The sequence below is a fragment of the Salarias fasciatus genome, chromosome 17, assembly GCF_902148845.1.
Source record: "Salarias fasciatus chromosome 17, fSalaFa1.1, whole genome shotgun sequence".
NCBI lineage: Eukaryota > Metazoa > Chordata > Actinopteri > Blenniiformes > Blenniidae > Salarias > Salarias fasciatus.
In genome coordinates this window covers 10,474,956-10,496,589 of record NC_043761.1, presented here as the reverse complement: position 1 = coordinate 10,496,589, position 21,634 = coordinate 10,474,956, and the positions used below count along the sequence as shown (strand labels likewise).

Genomic DNA, 21,634 nt, shown 5'->3' with positions numbered 1-21,634 from the left:
CGGTCAATCAAAGTATAATGAAATCTTCTAAAGTACCTGTAAATATGATGCAGCACCAAACTAATTAATATTATCATTATTATATTATTACTCTGAGGTTTTTAGAAGTCTTTACTTTAGGACATTCATAGAATGGAACAGTAAAACATATCTCATGATATTACATTATATTGCAATACTTCACAAGGAGTATGCCAATAATGTCCAGGCTTGAAACAAACAAAGCAGTGTTGTGCTGTCAAGCGAATGAGAATGGATTGATGGAGAACGTTGGTTCAGAGTGTGTGGATGCACTGCCCTCTGCTGACCGCTGCTGCACATCACCTCTCACGCTACAGGCCAGACACAAACATGTTCTCTGGCACAATATTTGCAGTGCAAATTTTGCATCAACGCAAATCTGTAATGATTCTTTGTTTTCTATTTCAAATATCACTCTTTACACTCAGTATTGTTCGCCTATGGCATGTTTTGAGCTTGTTTCCATCGCGTACAGCTTTTTGCAAGTCTTTCATTAACAGTACACACAGGAATTTTGGTCTCAAATGCAACTGCAGCATTTCAAAATCACACGATTAAAAGTGAAAGTGCTGTGTTGAAAAATACTTCAGTAAAAAAAAAAATACTTCACTGCCAATAACAGGAATTGAATTCAGTTCACTCGTATGAAAGAGTAATGCTCAATCACCATTTCTATGATTGTTAATAAAGCACATAAATTAATTTAATTTTGCAATACATTTATAAACAAATGTCTAAAAGTCTTGAAAATCGTTGTCTTAAAAGAAGACGGAACAGAAAAATTTAAATGTCGAACTCAGTCGTGACCTTTAATTTTAAAAGTAGTGGAATAAATACATGGCATGGACGTAAATATGACTGAAAGCACATATGTTATTAAAATAAAAATGTAAAAAAAGAAAAGCACCAATGAAAACGAAAATTTCCCAAAACACTGCATAATGACAGAACAGTGAGTAATCCATTACTCCCCTTCCAGCTCACAGTTCATGGTTGTCACAAAAGTGTAAATAAATAAACAAACAAACAAATAAATAAATAACATGATAATGAGAGAATGCACTTTTAAAGAAGAAACATTCAGAAGGGATAAAAGTTGTGTTTACATGAAAGTTCTTGTTGTATTGTGTTTATTGGTCTTGTCGCCCGCCAGAACGGACATTAGCATACAGATACACGATATATACAGAAGCCTCTGTTAATCCTACTGAACTCTGCTGTCAGCGTTCATAGAAAAGTAAAACCTGACTGTCGAAAACATTAATAGTTTTACAAAAAATTGCCCATGATATGGCTTTTCTTGAAATTGAAAAGACTTAAATGAACTCTGTGGATCCGGATTATTCAAAACACACAGCGCCCTTCGAGAAAAATAACCATGTTCTATCTTAGCAAAAAAGTAAAGTATGCTTTTATATTTTACAACAGTGCCTCTATTGTGAAGAGAAGTGTAATCATAAAGGGGGAAGTGGTGCGTTGTGAGAGATCGAATCAGAAGGAATTACCAGTAATATATCTGAACAACCCTGTACATCAGTCTTTTCTCTGCTTGAGCCATACAATACACTAGTTGTTCTGGTTGTTTGTTCTTCTAATTGTTTTTTTCCAATTTAACATTAAAATCATTAAAAAAAAAAAAAAAAAAAAAAAAAAACCTTTTTTGATATTACATTTCTACATGGATTTGGTTTATAAAAGTGGCCAGAGGGATTTATTTCCCTTGTCTGTCTCCTTTCATCCTGACCTTAGGGTACATTCAATAAAACATTTCAGTTCAAGAACTGCTGTTCAAAACGATAAAGTTTAAAGGTCCAAAACTAACTTTATTTAACACAAACAACAACTTTGAGTGCAGCGTTTTACCAGAACTAATGCAGAGCAGATGGCTGTAGTGGGATTTGAACCGGTGACTGTCGGTGTGAGGACTGCTTGATGCTGAAAACCGGATCCTCTCGTCGGTTTGTTTTCCCCTCCCAGAGTTTATGATACACTTAAATTCCCAGTCCCACGATGCACATTGCCAGCAGCACCGACGACACAAGGCTTAACGTCGGCGTGATTGTAGATGCTTTACCTGAAGAAGAGGGAGGAACAGTGTAAATGAAGCCGATAGGACAAACTAAAGTCATGAATTCGTTGTTGTGACGGTCGAGACTCACCCTGAATCCTGATCTTCCTCACCGGGCCGTCTCCTCCCTCATAACGCCCGCGCACCATCAGCTCATAATCTCCCACCTGAGGCATGGGGAAGTCCATGAAGTGCCAGCCGGTGACGTACACCTTCCCGTAAATATACCCCGTCTTCCTGAACATGACCTGTGAAATGAGGAAGGGAGACATATTGAATGAGGGCTGACTTTCACGAAGACGTCCTGTGTAGCGAGACGTGACGAAGCCGCCTGAGCGTACCTTGTAGTACAGGGGAAAGGAAACATTGCCGAACCAGTCGTACGTGATGTGGTCCCACCACACATACAGCCATTTTCCCGTCCAGCTGATGTAGCGCCACATCCTCGGAGGGTCTGGCGGCGCTGTGAAACATCGCAAACAAACATTTTATCAGCACACCCGTGGAATCCATTTCATTGCTCATCTAATTTCAGATTTCGGACGTGTGTTTTCTGTCTTACGGGGCCTCTTGGTGAACATCTCGCAGTGCTCGCCAGGCGGTCCAAGGCCCGCCCCGTTGAAGGCGCGGACCTCGATGAGGTAGTGCGAGTCTGGCAGCATGTTTTCCAGCCTGGTCTGATTCACCGACGCTGAGACGAAGATGCGATGGGCTCCTGGCTCTGGATCGTCATACTTTCTCCAGTATTTCACCTGAAGAGCAGAAAGTGGTATTTTTGTAATTATCGATCTGTGGATTTACTAATTAATTCAGAAAAGAAAGTACATATCAGTGCCCCACTGCAAGAAGGCCCTGGGTTGAAATGGTGGAGTTTGCATGTTCTCTCCATGTGTGCGTGGGTTCCCTCCGGGTACTCCGCCTTCCTCCCACGGTCCAAAAACAGGCATATCAGGTTAATTGACGACCTTTAATTGCCCCTAGGTGTGAATGTGAGAACGCATGGTCGTCTCTATATGCTGGCCCTGCGACAGCGTGGCGAACTGTCCAGGGTGACCCCGCCCTCGCCCAAATGAAGCTACAATTGACTCCAGTGACCCTGAAAAGGACAAGTGGCTAGCAAAATGAATATTATTATTATTAGCTCAAATATTTTAAAGCACTGATGGCAAATTATCATGCATTTATTACATTTAAAATGACATTACATTACATTAATGATCATTAGAGCTCTTAATATAGTGTAGTCACATCTGCATCATTGCAAACAATAAGTGAAAATGCATAATTATTACCTTTTTGACAATCATAACCAAAACTGAGCATCACAACATGATGTGGAATAATTCAGAGGTGGAGATCAGCTGTCACAGTACCTGGTATCCCTCAATGTACTGTTGTAATCCTGTTCCTGTGTCAACCACAGGCAGCCACCACACCAGAGCTTCAGTGGAAGACACTGGCCGAGCGTAGACGTCAGTGGGAGGTTCTGTCGGGACTGAAGGAGAAACAGAAGGAAATTAGATACTTTTATAGCTACACTTGAAAGCAGGGATGGACATTTTGACCATGATATTGATGACTATATTCTCGTCCTCACCGTCTCGTGGGTAGTAGATGACCTTGGTGAGGCTGTAGGGTCCGTCTCCCTTCACATTGAAGGACTTGATCTTCACCTGGAATTCACGCACTTGGAAATCTTCATCGGTGGGGATAAAGTAGGTGTCTCTGTGGACGTGTCGTCTCGTCTCGGGGTCGGAGATCGTCTCATACCACCAGTCGTAAGCATCGTGAGGCTTGAAAGCCAAAATGTAGCCAAACTTCTTCCCATAGAAGTACCACGGCTGCACCGGCTGTGGGTTGCAAGAAGAAGTGGAACATGTTTCATTTAGGAAACAAATGCAGCCTGTGAAAAAGAGGGTGAAATGGAGACACCTACTGTCCATGTGATGAAGACCTCGCCATTTCGACCTCCATAGCCTTGCAAATCCGTGGGTGAAATGACTGGAGCTACAAAGACAAAACGTAACATTAGGGTTTTATGTACATTTTCTGATAAAATGGCTAAATTATTGTTGGTCTTTGTCCTTACGGGCGTCCCAGGTTTTGATCTTGAGAGAGGGGATGCTGGCCTCTCCAGAGCCATACTCATTGGTAGCAATGATCCTGAACTGATACTCCATCCAGGGGTACAAGTCTGTCACCTCCGCCCTGTCCATGCTACCATCAAGAAAGGTTGGAGCTAAAAAACACACAGAGGAAACAAATTCAAACTTCAGTCACCTTAAAATTTAGAAACATTTATTTTTAACTACCGCTCAGTTCACGTGTGTGAAGTGTTTGAACCCCTGCCGGCTGTGCTTTACTCACACGTGCTGGCATTCCTCCAGTCGTCCTCGTAGAGAGCCCAGTAGTGCCTGGTCTGGATGGTGTAGGACAGGATGGGGCTGTTATGCTCCGATCCTTTAGTCCACAGCAGCTTCACCCACGTGTCGCCGATCTCCTCCACCCGGATCACACCAGGAGGCCCCGGCACACCTGCGATTTGTTCAATATGCGGAGTTAAAGATAGAACACGTGAAGATGACCGCCTCATCTGTGTAGATTCAGTCGATATGACTGACCGACGACTTTGAGGTCAGCGTAAGCCGAGTCGCTGTCCACCACGGTCTGAGCCGTGCAGGTGTAGCGACCTTCGTGCCAAATCTGTGCGTTCTTTATCCGCAGGTCGCCGACCCCATCTTCAGTCTGGACAGCAGGGAAGGAGACAGGAGAGGAGGATAAACTGAGCATTAATGAGTTAATGGACAGAATGGGGGTTAAAATTCACCCTACCAAGACGCGTTCGTAGTGTTGCCACTCGGCGTCAAAGTCGATGACTCTGAAGTCTATGGCCCAGATGAAGGTGATGTCCAGCATGGGGTCAAATGAAGCAGCGCATCTGAGGATCACTTCATCACCAACCTTGACCTCGGAGTCTTCAGGAGCCACTGAGAGGCTGGTCGCCTCTGCGTGAAGGACACGTGAACAGTAAAGCGGAAGTCATGAAGGAAAAACAAGACTTGTGTTGAGATATTTACACACATGCACAACCACCGACCTGTGATGGTGAGAGAGCCGGAGCTGTTGGCCTTTCCTCTGTCATTCTCAGCAAGGCAGGTGTAAACACCCTCGTCATTTTTGGTGGCATTGCGGATTTCCAGACTCCCGTCGAACAGGATGGATATACTGAAAATAATCAGTAATTAAAATTATGATGTCCACAGTGAAAAGGCATATTAAATGAAGGCAAATACATGAAGTGGTTTCTTATGTGCTGACCGTGAATTGTTGAAAAGCAGCTCCTTGCCCTTCGTCCAGGTGTATTGGGGCCGCGGCGCCGCCCTGGGTTTACACTCAATCACCACACGGCCATTATTAGCTCCCAGAAGCTGCTTCTTCACAGGGTTGAACTCAAACGTTGGAGCACAAGCTGGAAAGAGATCATACATTTAATTTGAAGGTCTTCATATGATTCAGAAGTTGGACTTTTTAAAAAGTGTATTCAACAAAACAGAAACTGGTAAAGCTCACCAATGACCCGCAGCTCAGCGTTGGCGTATTTGATGCCCCAGTAGTTCTCGGCAATACACTGGTACATCCCTGAGTCGTCAAAAGTGAGACTGGAAAACTTCAGCTCACCTTTCCCATACTAGAAAACACACAATGACAAAGTGAATTTAATTAAAAAGAAAATTAAAAAAGACCTACACTGTATCTTTTTTTAAAAAAAAATGTATTTACCATGTATCCATCCTTGTACCAGCGGATGAACGGGAAGGGTTTCCCCGATGCCACGCAGCGCATCGTGTGCTCCGAGCCAATGTCAATCTGAGTGTTGTTGATTGTCTCCGCCCACTCAGGTGCAGCTGAAAACAAAAAAACAAGCGCATGACTGACAACCGTTCATCCAACGCAAGGATGGAGGTGGGAGTGTTAACCACAACAGGCTAATCACTATCATCATCGACCAGTCACTTCACTCACACTCCACATAGAGCCAGGCTTTGTGCCAGTCCTTTCCTTTGGTGTTGATGGCCTCACACTCATATCCGCCCACATCTTCATACTGAACGTTGTACAGGTGGAGCACGGCTCCCGATTCACTGATTTCGTGGTTTGCCGGCAGGTCTGTGGCATCCACCTTTCTCCACACGATGTGGGGGATGGGACTGAACACACACACAGAGATACAAAGATGCGCAAAACACTCTAGTTTTTGATGAAATGTTTTAAAACAGTCTGTAAGATAATCTTACTTTCCAAGAGCAAAGCACTCCAAGGTAATATTGGATGCCAGCATGGCAGTGGTGTCTGGGAACTTCACCCTGATGTCTGCCGGATACTTCCTCTCCTCACCTGAAGCAAAACATCGTCATCATTCACGAACTGATTTTACAGACTGGAGGGTTTTTCTGCACAGCTGCTCACCGTCCTCGGGAGGTAAGGGGATGAGAGGGATGAACTTTGAGAAGACGCTCTTCCCTAAGATGGGACTAGAAACAAAGCAGGAATAGTTTCCAGCATCCTGCGCCTCGACTTTAGAGATGTACAGGTTCCCCGTCTTCTGCGAGACGAAACGACGACGGTCTGTGAAGAGGAACACTGGAAACTCGTTGTAGATCCAGCGGTAAGACACCTCCTCTGAAGAAAGAAGACAGAAAAATACACAAGTCAATATTTTGCCTCACCTTTCCACAACATGGAATATGACAGAGAATACATACGTGGCCAGGCTTTAGGAGGGGCACACAGCAGGACCGCTCCCTGTCCTTCCTTTACATACACCGGGTCTCTCTCTTCATCAGGAAACTCGCCCAGAACTACACACAAGAGGAGAACAAATCATTAGTAACAAATTATAAGACGTTATTATAAAACATATTTTGAGAACATGTTCTGTAGCTTACATCCAAACTTGACCCGAGCCTCTTTGCTGATGACAGTGCCGTATATATTCCTGGCCACACAGACGTACGTCCCAGCATGTTTCTTCTGCATGGGGTTGGTGATGACCAGGTTGCCCCCCACCAAGCTGTAGTGCTCATCCGGCTGCTCCATCAGCTTGATTTCCCACTGATCCCGACGCCACCTTCAAGGAAAATCATTACCATCAGTGTGCTATACGACCAATATGTCAATATGCCTGCATTCATTTGTAATCAAGTGAAATGCAAAATGCATAATTTTTCTGTGTAACCTGTATGTCGCTGGTGGGTTTGCTCGTGCCCGACAGTTCATTGAGAGCCTCTTATCAGGTGAGTCTTCAGTATAAACCACATCGACAGGCTCCTCTTCAAATATGGGGCCGTAACCAGTAGCATCCTCTGAGAATATTAACAAACACTATCAACTCATGCTCCTATTTATGCATCCCCCTTCAGTTGTTGGAAAATTCCAGCTCACCTCCATATATTCTTGGCTCACCGAACAACACCGCCACTGGAAAAAGCACAAGCATTTTCAAGTCAGTCGACGATGAACTGACTTTGCACTTTATCGCAAGAATCATGTATTTTGTTCCAAGTAATGATCGACTCTTGTTTGTCTTACCTGTGAGGGAGACAGAGGAGGAGAGGGCCAGCAGCAGGAAAGCAGTGGAAGCCATGACAGGTTGCAGACTGACTCACTGGAGGACAGCGGTTAGATGGACAGAGGGTGATGATGGACCAGGCATGAACTGGAAAACGACAAAATGAATTACACTTGGATGCATGCAGCTCACAGAATCAGAGAGAAAGCTGGTAATATATCTGAAATCCTGGCCTTTCACATGAATAATTCAAGACGTATGTGACTCAGCAGAACGCTGCATAGTGCAAGCGGAGAGTGTGCACATCCACAAGGACGCGCACCAGCTGAGGCACACAGGTCTGTGTTGTTTGTGTGAAACACCGAAAACACCGAAATCCCAGAACTGTCTTGCATGCACAAAAAGACACGGCAGCTCCGCAGCTTTCTTCACGGCTCCTGCTGCTGATACGTCACTTCTAAGGGACTGCTGTGTTCACCTGCATCTTTTCAAGCCGAGCATGATGGGAGAGATAAGAGAGGAGAACATCTAAAAGACAAAACGCTGGAGGAACAGACTAGAGAGAGTAGCAAAGATGTAAAAACTAGAAATCCAGAACCGAAGCAGATCGACCAGATGGGCGTGCAGCGTGCACAGTCATCACCAGCTGTGTGAGGCACTGCTGTGGCTCTGAAGCTAAATCTGAACATTTATTTAAAGAAACTCCAGATTCACAAAAATATTTTTAGTTTTTTATTTAATTCGTGCAGAAGACTTTGTAAATTAAGAAAAAATAATTGAGATAATATATGTTGTTATCTACAGCAGTCAGAATGTGGTAATAAATGTGTTCCATGGTGTTTGCAGAGTCATTGTGGGCGTGAGAAGAGGCAAGAAAAAAAAAGGAAAGCTGAATGACAGCGTAGGAAGGAAGAGCTGCCAGACAGCCACCTCCCCTCATACTCAGTCAGCAGAAACATCTGTCTCAGCCAACCAGAGAGAGAGAGAGGGAGAGGGAGAGAGAGAGGGAGAGAGAGAGAGAGAGAGCAAGGGGTACACCCAGTGCACAGCTCCTCCACAGGCAGCCACTGCAGAGACGGCACACTTGATGACTCAACAATAACACAATGGTGCACAGCGGCCGGCTGCATGTTTCCCACAACTCCCCAGCCACATGTCCTTGAGATTATTCTGGATGGACAAGACTCCAGCGCAGATATCATTTCATCACAGTCGAAACTCATGCACATTTCCACAAAACATTTGTGCTGCTCTGCAGATTATCAGTCGCAGTCTGTCCCTGCTGTTTCTGATCAGTTCATCAGAGTGTGTTTTCATGGGTTTCCCCCCCCCAAGCAATAATCCCATCTCAGATCCTCTTTGGACAGACCGGCTAAATTTAGGTCAGCACAGGAATAAGCCCAGAGTATCTCAGGAACAGGCTGAAATAAACATGGTTGCAGAGGTATTGTGATGGCAAAAAAAATGCTTTTACAGTTTATTTGGACAAGAAGGTATTCCAATAATTCTGTTTAAGTTTTGAGTGTAATGAGTGACAGATAACACTTAAGCCAAAATAATGTTTGGCATTGAAAAATACATCATTATTGGTCCAAAGTCAGCCTCATATATCCGGTGTGTTTTTCACATCAGGGGGATTAAATTGTTCTTAGACGCTCAAATGTTGCAGTGATGAGCCAAATTCGAGGAAGCAGAAAGAAACAGGGGTAGGAGGGGAGGCAGTGGGTCCTGCTAAGTGATGGGAAACAGATGCTGCTCATATTAGTCACTGGAGTAAGCATATATTGCAGAAAATGAGAGCAGTGCAGGACACTGTGTGCAGCCAGAATCACTCCAAATGTTTTATCTTTTTATTTTTAAGTTGATATGCATGTTCTATTGTAAGCTACAGTATGCTGATCCCAGAGCTAAGATTTGTTAAAACAGGCTGGTGAGGGTGTCGCCCCCTTTTTGCGCAACATTTTATCCTTCAACAGTTGCGTCCAAATGGCTCCCTGCGTCCTTGACGCACGCAGTGTCTGACACTCTCACCTTGCTCCTCCGCAGCCTCGCGCACACTTTAAACCTGCAGACACGGGGTCTGAAAGGACAGGGCTGGCCAGACGGCACTGCCTCGGTCGCATCCATCCCCCCCCCCCCAAAAAGTAAGTGCGCAGCCCCGTTACATCACTTCACCCCGGCACCGGCAGTTCGCGGCTCTGCATTGCGGTACTCCAGAGCCGGTCCACTTCACGCAGCGCTCAACTCATCCCGCATTTATTAACGCAAGTCCGGACATCTAAAAAAACGAGCCACGCACACACACACACACACACACACACACACACACATGCACACACTCCGTCTCTCCGCTGTGCTGTCTTTCTTACCTTACAGGCAGAATGGGAATAATTTCAAGAGCGCAGTTGTCATGACACACCTGGAGCCGAACCGCATCGTCCCGCTGAGCCCACCCGCCCGAGCGTCCCGTGCACACAGCAACTTTTCTATTGGAGGAAGGCGCGTGAGTGGCAGGCCGGGGAGGCAGGCAGGGGGCGGCTGTGATTGGTCCGCGAGAGCGTGGCGGAGGAGGATGGGAGGGATGCGGAGCAGCACGCTGCTGCGCATCCCGCACCGGGCTGGAGGGACGAAGCATCCCAGGAAAACACCAAGAAACTGGAGAGATCACGACGACAGGTCTGTTTACAATCATAGGTACTGTTAGAATTTTTTTTGTTTTGTTTTGTATTTTTTTTTAATCCAAAACCATAATTTAATACATTACAATATACGCAAAATGAACAAGCAAGAAAACCTGCAGCCATGTGCTGTGCATCATAAATGACCTTCAGTTCAATCTATTATTAATGGAAGGCTCTCTGGATGATATGAAACAAGAGACGTGATCTGATACCCAGTTTGAGTGTATAAAATAAAAGATTCCATCAGATTAAAAGCACTGATCCACATGAAAGTTAAAAAAAAACAAAAAACAAAAGTAAATCTGTCTTTTATTTTGATTGCATTTGTGAAGCAACTCACAAGAGAAAAAAAGAAGAAGTGTATTATATTGTGTGTTTGTTGAACATGTAGTACTGATGTAAATGTGATGAAAACAAAACTATAACTTGTGTTAGATAGAATAGGTGCAGCAGTATCTTTGTAAACATATGGGTGGGGGTCTTTATTTGATAAGCAATCATATTTCAGAAAGGAAAAAAAAATCTGAATTTATGTTATGTATCTAAACACAATGACGGCAAATGCATTTTTGATTAACAATATTTGACTAGAGCTGCTTTGATAACACTGTTTTGCCTTTAAATCTCACCAGTCATTGACACCAAACGCCTTGATATGAAACCAGTGAACCCATCGCTATAGGAAACAAAACTCTCCCAGTCGATGTGATTGAAAAAACAGGGAAAACACACTCGCACAGGCCCCAGATGTGTGTTAATCTGAGGATTAACACTTTGTTTTATCTATTAGCTACAAGCAAAAACCTGTTTGAACAGTAGGTGGCGCCACAAGCACACTTATGAATGTCCCATTTAAAGCAAACCCAAATGATTTGAAATCCTGAAACCAACATTTATTTCATTTTTTTTTAAACTTCATTTAAAATACAAAATATTTTGCAATATCATATTGTAGAGTAAACCATTTCGACAGCCTTTCATGCTTCTTGTGTAGCTTCAACATTAACCAGAATGTCATATATCATATCATATCATATACTGTGAGTTCACCAGTAACTAAAACATCGTTTCCAGGTTATTCACACACCGGTCCAATGCCGTGTCCATGCCGACTGCTTTCTCCAAATTGGTTTAATTCTGTTTGTATTTTGTTTTAGTGCACACTCTCAGGAGGATATGTCTTTTTTTTTTTTCTTTTTCTTTTTTTTTTTTTTTTGTCTTGTTCAGGACAACACACTTCACCCGGACACCAAATGCTGTCCTAAGTTACATCGGTGGATTACGCTGAAATGTAACGGCCTGTGTAACTGTGTGCATTGGTATAAGAAAAAAAATACAGAAAATGTGCGTGAACTGTCAAGAGACAGAAACAAATACAGGTGTCACAAGAGTTTCAATCACTCACGAGTTAAATAATCTCCTGATTGGCTGAACGGCTGACCTTGCAAATTTAGCTGAGAAGTAAAAAAAAAATATATAATAATCATAATAATAAAACAATTGCACACTAAATGAAAGAGTGAAAACCGTAAATAGTCTCATCTCACACAATGCCGTTTTCTCAACCTCAACCCCTACCCATAATGCAGCACGGGCCGGTTGAGGTCAAGCTCCGACCTCCACCCTCAACAGGTCAACGCTCAGTTCAAGCCATTATTTACAGAAAAAAGAAAAAAAAAAAGAAAGAAAACAAAAATATCTACACCTGGAAAGCTGACACATTGCAACCTAAAAACTTGATGCAAGTTATGATAAAACTAAGACATGGAAATGTTTTCTGAAAGAAAGTCTCCGATCTCCTGTCCGGAGACTGCTGGACACACATTGGAATTATAGACCAGAGATAGAAAGCAGTAGTATACATCACGCACGCTGTAACACGGTAGCATGCATGTGCCCCACACACACACACACACACACACGCTCACTCATTCACACACACACACACGCTTTGACATTCGCCCGTAAGTCCATTCGTTTACAGTAATAAAAACACACTGAGTGGTGCACTCCCAATGAAAACAACATACACATATATAAGGGTAAATGCATAAACCAGAGTCACCGCTGTGTTTCCCGTTTGCAGAGGGGGGGGGAGAAAAGAAAAGCAATATTTTCATTCGTATAAACAGGAAAAAAAAAACAAAAAAACTTGTTTCCACATTCAGCATTTTAACGCCATTTTCCACCCCCGTCGTTTGAAAGAGCCACCAGTAGGCGCCAGCGAGTCTTCACTGCTCCCTATCGGCGGTTACCTGGTGACCAGGTTGGCAGTAGTTTAATCCTCACGGTGAACGGATGAGGAAGAGGATGCTCTGAAGTGATGGCTGCGTGAACTCCGGTCTCCTACACGCTGATGGTTTTAATACTCGTCTGTTGTCGGATTCCCGGTCGGGTTTTGCTGCATGAGCAGATGGTAGCTGGATAACATGATTGTCACTCGGCCATAACAATCTGAACCTGACTAGTGTTCTTCTTAACTGTTGCCGCTATAAAACTGAGAAACTGGTCTATTGTCTTGAAGTTGTTTTGAGATCTGTGTAGGTTTCCCGGACTCCCAAAATCAAACCGCTCATAAAATTGTCATAACTCCCTCATCAAGCTGAATCCTGCATGTTTAAAGTAGTTTTTGAACGTTTGCAGCAATCTGTACAGCGAGGTTTTAAGTAGTAGTCGTATTTTTGATCAGCTCTGGTCTGTTTTTTTTTTTTTTTTATATGAAGACTGATGAAACAGAGGAGGAATCTGGGTCAGTTTTCTCTACAAAGGCACTAGAAACTGTGCTGAGAGCGTCTTGATCATCAAACAGCCGAATATCCAGAAACTACAATGTGTCCTGTCTCTGCGTGTGAGCAGATCTTCCTGGAAAAAAAAGGAAAACAAGGCCGTCGACGGCGGCCGTGAGGTGGAAGCACTTCAGGACGACACTGGATCAATCACTCCTCAACTCCTGTTCAAGAAACAGCGACTCGAAACCGACCCGAGAAAGAAATGCGAGCGAGAAACGGTGAATTCAGAACAGGCCGACTGGAGTTCGGTGTGGGAGTTTTGGCATGGGGGGGGGGGGCGTGGCCAAGCGCCGGGTTCAATGCATGGACACACCTGACCTTGAAATATAGCTTTCCTCTTACTCTATTACATATGTACAGTCCATCTGTCTCAAAAAAAAAAAAAACCAAAAAAACAAACCAAAAACACAAACATTACGCTTGTTTCTACTTTGAGTCACACGTTTCACAGCACTGTCTTCAAACGTGCCGCCGCCGCGACACGTCGTCTGCACATCACAAGCCATTTAAACACTTTCCGAGTGAAAACAAAGAAAACAATAGAAGGCATATCCATCTGCATGAAGGCGTGCACCACGGACGTTTTTCCACACGCAGCTTTTCCCGACACCAGGGAGCCGAAACACTTGAGAGAATCATGATAAGAACTTCATGCAGATGTTTACGAAGGTGATTCAATGCATATCTGCCTGCCTGTGGGTCACGTACTATACTTCATTAAAATATATATATATATATATATTTGGATATGTCATATTTAGTTTGCAAAAAGGATCAAATGGCACAAACGCACACACTTTTGCCACAATCATGCTCAGTCTGAGTGGTAAAAAAAACCCCTTCTGGTTCTGGTACATTCCTTCCGCTATCCCATATTGCTTGCTCTCTCGATTCACACCTTTTCATGGTGGTGTTGGGGGGGGGGTGGAGGGGGTGTCAATCTCTGCCGTGTTGGGTGTGCGTGTTGATCGGAGTAGGTCACAGTGTGACTCGGGGGGGGTGGGGGTGGAGATAAGGACGTGTCAGCAGTCTCGGTGACGGGGCGGCCGCGGCCGCCGGAGCGACAGCCACCGCAGGGGTACAAGTAGGTGTTCACAGCAAACTGTCGCCTCGGCAACCGTCACCGCGGAAGGCGGCCTCCGTGGTCACGTTTGCCGGGGCGACGCGAGCGGGGGGGCCGCAGCGGCCGGGACGCAGCCGGGCGGCGGCCCCTCGGTTACACGAAGGAGTTCATGGCGTTGACGGGAGACGGCGCCTCCGAGCTCTCGTTGCCTTCGTGCGTGTCCTTCTCCTTCTTGCCGCTGTACTGGCCGATGAAGGAGCCGTCCTCGTTGAACTGCCCGTCCCCGCCCTCCCCGTAGTCCACCAGGCTGTCGTCGCTCTCGTCGCGGCGCACCGTCCCGTTGGACGGCGTCCGGCTGCCCTTCAGCGGCTTGTGGTCCTCCGTGTCACTGCGGAGAGTCAGACGTTGGACAGAGGGTCACTTCATGCGCTTCACACATGAAAACCCTTGATGTCCGTACGGAAGACGGACTCGAGCGTTCAGCCTGTCTGTCCACTGCACAAGCACACCTTGCCACAAAGATCAGGATGTATTTTGTTTGCTCGTTGTCTTTTGTTCCAACTTTACCGACATAAAACTCTTCATGTCAAAAACTAAAGGGTCATTTCCATGGAAAAAAAAAAAAAAAAAAAAAAAAAAGCAAGTGTTACATGACTCTTCCAGGTAAGGTTCTTGTACAGTGGAACAGTTCGGCTCCTTAAATACAGCATATTATCTATATTGTTAGTGCTGAGGTGATATAAGCTCGGGTGCAATGCAAAAAAGGGGGATTTTGCAAATGCGTGCAGTTCATCCTTTGCCACGTACTTGCAGCGTTAGAATGCAATCACCGGAATTATTTCCATTATTATGCTTTCCATTTACATGCAAATCTCAAAAATGCAATTACTTTCCAGATGATTAACTCATTAGTACCATTTGCATCCGCATTTTATGCTCCGTTTGTCTACAAACCTCCACAAGCTCTACAGGATCAGAGCCGTTCTCTGCTCTCAAGCTAACGGTCGTTCGTCTTTTAAAAAAAAGCCGAATGAAGGAAGCTAAAGTGAGCAATAAGCAGTCACACAATGTTACTTTTTAGTGTTGAAGCTGAAACCGTACTGGGAGCGCTGACTATGTCGCAGCAGTGAGCATGTCGATACAGGTCAGATCAGCTCTTGTGCTTTATCCTCGCCTCGACTCTCACTGGAGTCAGAAACAACTCGGAGTTGTTTTAAAGGTTGCGTAAATTGCATGCTCGTTTTACCGCAACTTGTCTTACCTCTCCATCGACCTAAACTCCCCATAAACAGAGAAACGAAAAAAAAAAAAAAATCGAAGGAAACATGAAAAGCAGATCACGAGTCACAAGGTCTACTGTCTTATGTGCTTTTAAGACACACATTGATTTCTTATTTTTTTTAGTTTTTCAGGAGAGAGCATGCACATGGAAAGATTGAAAAAGACGTGAGATCATACCAAAAGAGCTAAATTAATCAAACTGAATATTTTTCAGAAGTCAGACGTTTCTTTAATATTTCTAAGCAAGTGAAATAAATGAAAAACTAAATAGTTTCCTCCTATAAATGCTTTCGGGAGAGTTAGTATAACAACTGGGGTGGCCACAGATGAGGCAGTTTGTTAAAAAAAGAAAAGAAAAGAAGTATATTTCGGCCCGTGTGCTTGTGAGTTGGTGAATATAGAAATCAACACAGACTAGTCTGGACTTGGCCTTGCCTCTATGGAGTGTTTGGTAATGGAGTCAGGTGGAGGCAGTGTCTCTGCAGCCTGGTAAAATGTTCTATATGCAAACAGCCAAACCAGGATACAGTGAGTAGGAAAAAAACAATTCACATTTTTAATGATAAAACCTGATTTTGCTCATGAATGTGAATCACCTGTACTCTCCAAATGTCCCATCATCCTCCTTCATGGGTTGGATCTCTGGATCCTGGTGAGCATCTTCTTTTTCTTTGACTTTAGAAACATAGATCATTTCATTTTATTTCCAGCTATCAATGGCATAATGGTTGTAATATGAACTAAAAGAGAATCATTTTACCTGGATATTTGCCCCCCTTGTTTCTTTTGATGAAGCACACTATAAGCAGCACCAAAATGAGCAGAGCAATGGCGCACATGAGTCCAATAAACCAGCCCTGGGTGGCGATGTCTACCTGCCGGCTGGGCGCCGCTGGATGGAGGAAAAAAAGAGAGAGAGAGAGAAGAAGAGAGACAAAGTAAGCATTCATCCGAATGTCTATTTCAGATGAGTTCATGCTGAGCAGCGTTGACACTGACAGAGGCTGTGAATGGAGTTATAAACATGGGTTAATGATCATTTAGGCCCAAACGAAATGAGGAAAAATAATGAACCTTTTAGTGATGACTTGAAGAGACATGCATTAGATCAACAGGACTTGGGGGGGGGGGGGGGGGGGGTCATGCCTGACTGAAACGCTTTATGTCTGATGATGGGACGGAAACACACAAAAACAGGCTGGGATGAAGACGGAGGCCGACCGTCCCGAGGCATGCCGCCTCACCTGGCACCGCCACCAGCACCTCGTCTGAGCTGTGGGCTGTCGGGTCGGCCGCATCTCTAGCTACCACACGCACCCTATACGACGTTCCCGGCTTTAAACCCTTTATCATATGAGAGTGTGACCCGTTAACCAACTCCTTTTTCCAGTCCTCTTTACCTGGAATTGGCGATGGAGAGGAATCATTTGAATATGTGAGAATTCAGTTACAACCATTTAAGGCATGCAAAAAAACTGAAATACAGGGAGAGGTCTTACTGTTTTCTACAATATATTCCACATATACAGTCTTATGGTGTCCAAAATACTCCCAACTGATCACTGCACCGTCCTCTAATACAGAAGTGTTAACTGTCCCAAACGCCGGGCCAACGGGAGGCGCTGAGCACACAAGAGAGACAAAAAGCTTTTCAATCAGGGTGAAAAAGATTAAATGAAAAAATACAGAATTAGAAATAATAGCATAGATGTCTATATATTATCAAGCACCATTTACAGGTATGTGTATTTAAAAAGAAAAAAGTAACATCCAGTCTAAGTTTGGCATTTAAATTAATCAGTTTTACATTTACAAACTTTGAATTGCAAAAAAAGATTTTTATGTCTTGATGACAAACTTTTCCTAACAGTAACATCACGTCACATTCATGCTGCAAAAACCTCCATTTCAGTAAAGACTGAATATTAAAGCATCACATCAATGAATTAAGACGGAAATGTTCTTAGCAAAGTCGGATTTAACGTTATTTTATTGTTCTGTTGCAACAATTTCTGAAATGGAGCGTTTCTGCAGCTGAATTTATGGGTAGGCATTTTGGGGAGGCAGTGAGGGGGCGCCGGGGGGGGGGGGAGTGTCTGTACCCTTGTGAAACGGGGAATGCAGAGACTGAGTGATGGGGGAGGTTGGGTGGGGGGGCTCTGTGGGGCCTGAAAGAACACGGAAAAGAGTGAGACAACACACACACACACACATAACGCACTACAACAGACGGCATACAGTACTGACGCTAAGAGTAGGAAAGCTGTGGCAGCTTCTTTCTACGCTGAACTCTAAATCCAGTTCAATGTCCAAAGAAATAACAGCGTGCAACTCTAAGCCCCGGCGCTAATACATGCAAACTCGGTTCAAATGGATTATTCCGTTCTGAGACAACAGTTTATGGAGCATCGGCAGGTAATTAAAGAGTGTTAGCAGGAACATAAAAGAAATGCAGTCAATAGGATCATGCAAGAGAATTCACTGTCGTTTGAGGTAAAAAAAAAGTAAAATAATATAAAAGCACAGCAAGTTGTAATGCATGTTGTACACAGTGAATACAACCGATTCTTTTAGAATAGGACACAAGCACGGGTGCTTTCAGGTGCCATGGAAGTCTCTCTGAAACTCTAAAGGCCCCTAGCAGGAACATGCGGGAGGAGAAATCTAAAGACTCGTTTAAGATCAGTTTGATTTCTGATATCGAAGGGCAGAGTTGGCATGCAGGGTCTTCCAGTGGCAAGCTTGCGTTACCTTTGCCCGTCTCTACAGTGGGCTGAGTACGAGCTTCAGGGAGGAGAGAAAGAGAAAGAGATAGACGAGGCGTCAGACGTCGAGTGAGGAATGTATGAGCAGCTCCTCATCCATCACAGCACTCTGGCCAACGTTACGGCTGTTTCAAGGTCGCCGCCATCGGACTTTGAATGTTTCCCTCCTTTGTGCAACGCATGAAACTTATTTCACATTCTGGGAACTCACTTGTGTCCATTGCTGTGAAGGCCTCTTCAGAGATGAAGGGGCCAGAACCCTTGATTGTCTTTGCACTGATGTAAAACTTGTAGAGCATGCTGGCGTTCAGGCTGCTCAGGGTCGCCGTGGTCTCGTTGGGTAGGAAAGTCAGGATTTTGATTGGTCCTAATTCATTTGTTTTGTTGACTACAGACACAAAGAAACAGACAGGATAGTTTTTTTTTTAACTGGTTATTTGTAAAAACACACAGGTGACTGTGGTGTCACGCCATTGCTCGGTGTACCTGGTTGATATTTGAGGGTGTACCCGGCGAGGCGGCCATTGTTATTTTCAGGTGGACCCCACTTCACGGTGAGCGAGTCCAAACTTGGGTTGAGCACGTTTAGAAAAGAGGGAGGCCCTGGGACTGAACACAAAATCACAACACCTTTAATCAAATGGCAGATTAGATTTACATTTTACTATTTACATTCTGTGTCAGCGGAATACTGATGAGCCCTGCGCCGTGCACACCTCCTTCGGGCGTTTCAAATGTCCTGATGCTGCTTGAAGGCCCCTCCCCTTTGCTGTTCAGGACCTTGATGAAGAGGCTGTAGACGCTGTAGGGCTTCAGACCGGGCAGGCGCCCCTCACTGCGGTTCCCACCGAACGTCAAGACCTGCTGCTGCTGGTCTGGCTGCCCCTCGGTCTCATGAAGGCCACGGTCCCGGTGGTAGTACACCTGGAAGACAAGTTATGAGATAATAGTCAAATTTTCAACATGGTTATCCTAGCAAAGGGGTATTGAGTACATGAGCAGTTTTTCCAGTGATACCTTGTATCCCTGTAGCTTTCCCCGCACTGAGGAGGTGGATACGGGCTCCCAGTGGATTTCTGCGAGGGTGCTGTTATGAACCATGACCTGGATGCTCTCCGGAGCAGACAAAGGCACTGCGCAGCAGAAAGAAATGGACACGAGAACATAATCTCTAACAAAATCAGAACTAGTGAGATCTCTCATACTGATGTTTAAATTCTCCTCATGAGGGTCACTTACAGTCTTCACCAGAGAATCCAACCACTACTTCAGGATCGGGGCCAACGCCATAATCGTTCAGCGCCTGAACCTTGATCTCGTACGGCACGTAGGTCGGAGTTTCGGACACAACAAACTGCGACACGTTGGCCACATTCTGTGACGACCAGTCGTCTTCAACATCTTTCCGTCTCCAGTGGACTTTGTACTCCAGACCGGGCCCGTTGGACTGCAGTCCGGTCAACGGCTGCACAGAGAACGGCTGGCATTAGGAATTCGGCGAAACACACCACTGAAATGCTCTAATTTCTTGATGTACATGACAAGTCTAACCGTCCAGGTGATGACCAAGTTACCAGGCTCTGATCCCGCTCCTTCAACTCCTGATGGATTTTCATCAGGAGCTAAGAAAACCAAGAATTTACACCTCAGTCTGGGTAATTTTTTTTACCTTTCCAGACACAACAGTGCAGCACTGTGTTTGCTTCCGGTTGTTTGTGTTTGTTACCTGCAGGATTCGTCCTGTATTGGCGCGAGGGCAGGCTGGGGTCGCTGTAGCCCACGTCGTTCAGAGCCAGCACTCTGAAGGAGTAGTAGACGTACGGCGAGAGGGCCAGCTGCACCGTGGTGCTCATGCCTGATGCTTCGGTCAGGTTGACCCAAATTCCCGGCTGGTGAAGCAGATCCTCATACTGGATCAAAAACTCTGGAAAGAAGAAAATACAAAGAAGTGTTTAAAAAAAAAACTAACATCGTGCCAGTGATTTGGAAAATTCGATACATGGAAAAAGGAAATGTTATCATAAAATTGAGCTTTTCCTACTCTGAGTGGGGCTGTTGTGTTCGTCTCCGGGGCTCCAGGTGAGCTGGACGCTCCGCTCCGTCTGGTCCGTCAGTTCGAGGTCAGTGGGAGGGTCTGGCTTCTCTGTAAATACAACAAGGACGCTTACGTTTGGCTTCCATTAAGATTTCATATCATGGGTATTTTTATAAGATCCGTATTAAACCCATTTAATATTGATCAAAACAATCTTGAGTAAATAAATAATGAACAAACATACATACATTTCATGCATTAAAATAAATATTTAAGAGTATACACTCTGATGCAGCGCAATTGTTTTCAATTAAAGAATTCACATTCAGAGAAGCCACAAATTATCTTTGATCAGGCAGGTGAAAAAAAATATCTGTGAGTTGCACATCTGCAGATTTGCAACTGCTTTTTTAAATAGCAAGCACCAATTATTCATGCCGACAAAACTTTGAAATTAAAGTCTATTCCTATTCAGATTTTCAACACCGCAGTGCCTATCTGAAGGACATTTTTTTGCAGATGAACCATTGGCAGTCTTAAATATAATTGCAATAAGCAAAATGAAAGTAAAATTTCAACTTTAAAACGGAACAACATTTAAAAACAACTGAAAACTATAAAGGGAACATAGAAATCTTCATAAAAATAAGAGATAACTGAGATCGAAATGAGGGAGAGAGAGCTGCAAAATGCACCACTGGAAACAAAGTGTTTACCGTAGACGATTGCTGGAGTAGGAGTTGCCTCTGACAGCGAGAAGCAATAATCAAGTGCAGGAAGAGGGTTAGATGTTATTGACAGACATTAAAAACAGCAGAAAACTCAACTATTGTGATTCTAGGAGAGACTCTAAAGTCAAACGTTCAAGAGAAGATCAGCACAAAGGTAAAATCAGAACAGTAATTTTGGGAGGACAAAATAAAAAGAAGCAGACAGAAGAGGAAAAGACGCCTCGTTCATCCAGGACTGATAAAAACAGCAGGTAATTTTAAATGTGCGCCGTACCGACGACAGTCAGCATGGCGCTGGCCGAGTCATGGTCCAGGGTGGTGTTCATGACGCAGGTGTAGCTACCCTCGTCTTCATCCGTCACATCTTTGATGGTCAGGCTGTCCATGTCCACCTCGAACCTGAGAGAATTACCAAGGAATGTTTTAAAATGAGCTTTTTCCTACAGACTGAAAATTTAAGTCTTTAAGTGTCACCTTTCATCGTCCGGCAGCTCTCCTTGGTCTTTGAGCCAGGTCATGGTGGGAATGAGTGACGGGTCGTGCTTGACTTTGCACTCGAACACGGCGCTCATTCCTCTCTGCACCACCTTGTACTCAGGCTGCTTCAGGATGCGAGTCGGTTCTGGAGGAC

The 21,634-nt window shown here is 44.4% G+C and overlaps 2 protein-coding genes across 4 annotated transcripts in view; both read right to left on the bottom strand.

Annotated features, from left to right (window-relative positions):
* Window positions 1-1,818: 1,818 nt before the first annotated feature.
* On the bottom strand, window positions 1,819-10,145 carry cntn1b (contactin 1b). Its single transcript, XM_030114126.1, has 24 exons — window positions 10,028-10,145; window positions 7,679-7,805; window positions 7,532-7,567; window positions 7,326-7,452; window positions 7,036-7,217; window positions 6,853-6,948; window positions 6,557-6,769; window positions 6,385-6,484; window positions 6,113-6,297; window positions 5,870-5,994; window positions 5,660-5,777; window positions 5,408-5,558; window positions 5,187-5,314; window positions 4,922-5,094; window positions 4,711-4,834; window positions 4,457-4,624; window positions 4,179-4,328; window positions 4,026-4,096; window positions 3,687-3,939; window positions 3,463-3,584; window positions 2,652-2,841; window positions 2,431-2,552; window positions 2,181-2,337; window positions 1,819-2,095 (listed from the first exon to the last, which is right to left on the bottom strand). Exons 2-24 carry the CDS (start codon window positions 7,731-7,733, stop codon window positions 2,013-2,015), a joined length of 3,129 nt encoding a protein of 1,042 aa, XP_029969986.1. The 5' UTR covers window positions 7,734-7,805; window positions 10,028-10,145; the 3' UTR covers window positions 1,819-2,012.
* A 1,360-nt stretch (window positions 10,146-11,505) lies between these two features.
* nrcama (neuronal cell adhesion molecule a) overlaps window positions 11,506-21,634 on the bottom strand; it is a 40,991-nt gene continuing 30,862 nt past the window's right edge. For 2 of the 3 annotated variants that reach the window (XM_030114124.1, XM_030114125.1), the window contains 13 exons: window positions 21,478-21,625; window positions 21,278-21,402; window positions 20,279-20,380; window positions 19,964-20,161; window positions 19,789-19,859; window positions 19,477-19,702; window positions 19,255-19,370; window positions 18,954-19,161; window positions 18,724-18,846; window positions 18,449-18,625; window positions 16,233-16,364; window positions 16,069-16,147; window positions 11,506-14,579 (listed from right to left, as the gene is read on the bottom strand). In XM_030114124.1, the coding sequence (XP_029969984.1) occupies window positions 14,345-14,579; window positions 16,069-16,147; window positions 16,233-16,364; window positions 18,449-18,625; window positions 18,724-18,846; window positions 18,954-19,161; window positions 19,255-19,370; window positions 19,477-19,702; window positions 19,789-19,859; window positions 19,964-20,161; window positions 20,279-20,380; window positions 21,278-21,402; window positions 21,478-21,625 (1,940 nt within the window). In that variant the 3' untranslated portion in view covers window positions 11,506-14,344. Of the gene's footprint in view, window positions 14,580-15,452; window positions 15,465-16,068; window positions 16,148-16,232; window positions 16,365-16,716; window positions 16,873-16,971; window positions 17,095-17,574; window positions 17,641-18,223; window positions 18,257-18,448; window positions 18,626-18,723; window positions 18,847-18,953; window positions 19,162-19,254; window positions 19,371-19,476; window positions 19,703-19,788; window positions 19,860-19,963; window positions 20,162-20,278; window positions 20,381-20,988; window positions 21,019-21,277; window positions 21,403-21,477; window positions 21,626-21,634 lie in introns of all 3 variants that reach the window. The other variant, XM_030114123.1, reaches the window with a different exon arrangement.

Bases quoted from the DNA above. Each gene is read 5' to 3' on its own strand.
- cntn1b (XM_030114126.1), bottom strand. From the start codon at position 7,733: ATGGCTTCCACTGCTTTCCTGCTGCTGGCCCTCTCCTCCTCTGTCTCC. The intron at 7,568-7,678 runs GTAAGACAAACA...TGCTTTTTCCAG, and splicing joins CTCCTCTGTCTCCCTCACAG to TGGCGGTGTTGTTCGGTGAG. The intron at 5,315-5,407 runs GTCAGCACATAA...GATTATTTTCAG, and splicing joins CTGCTTTTCAACAATTCACG to TATATCCATCCTGTTCGACG.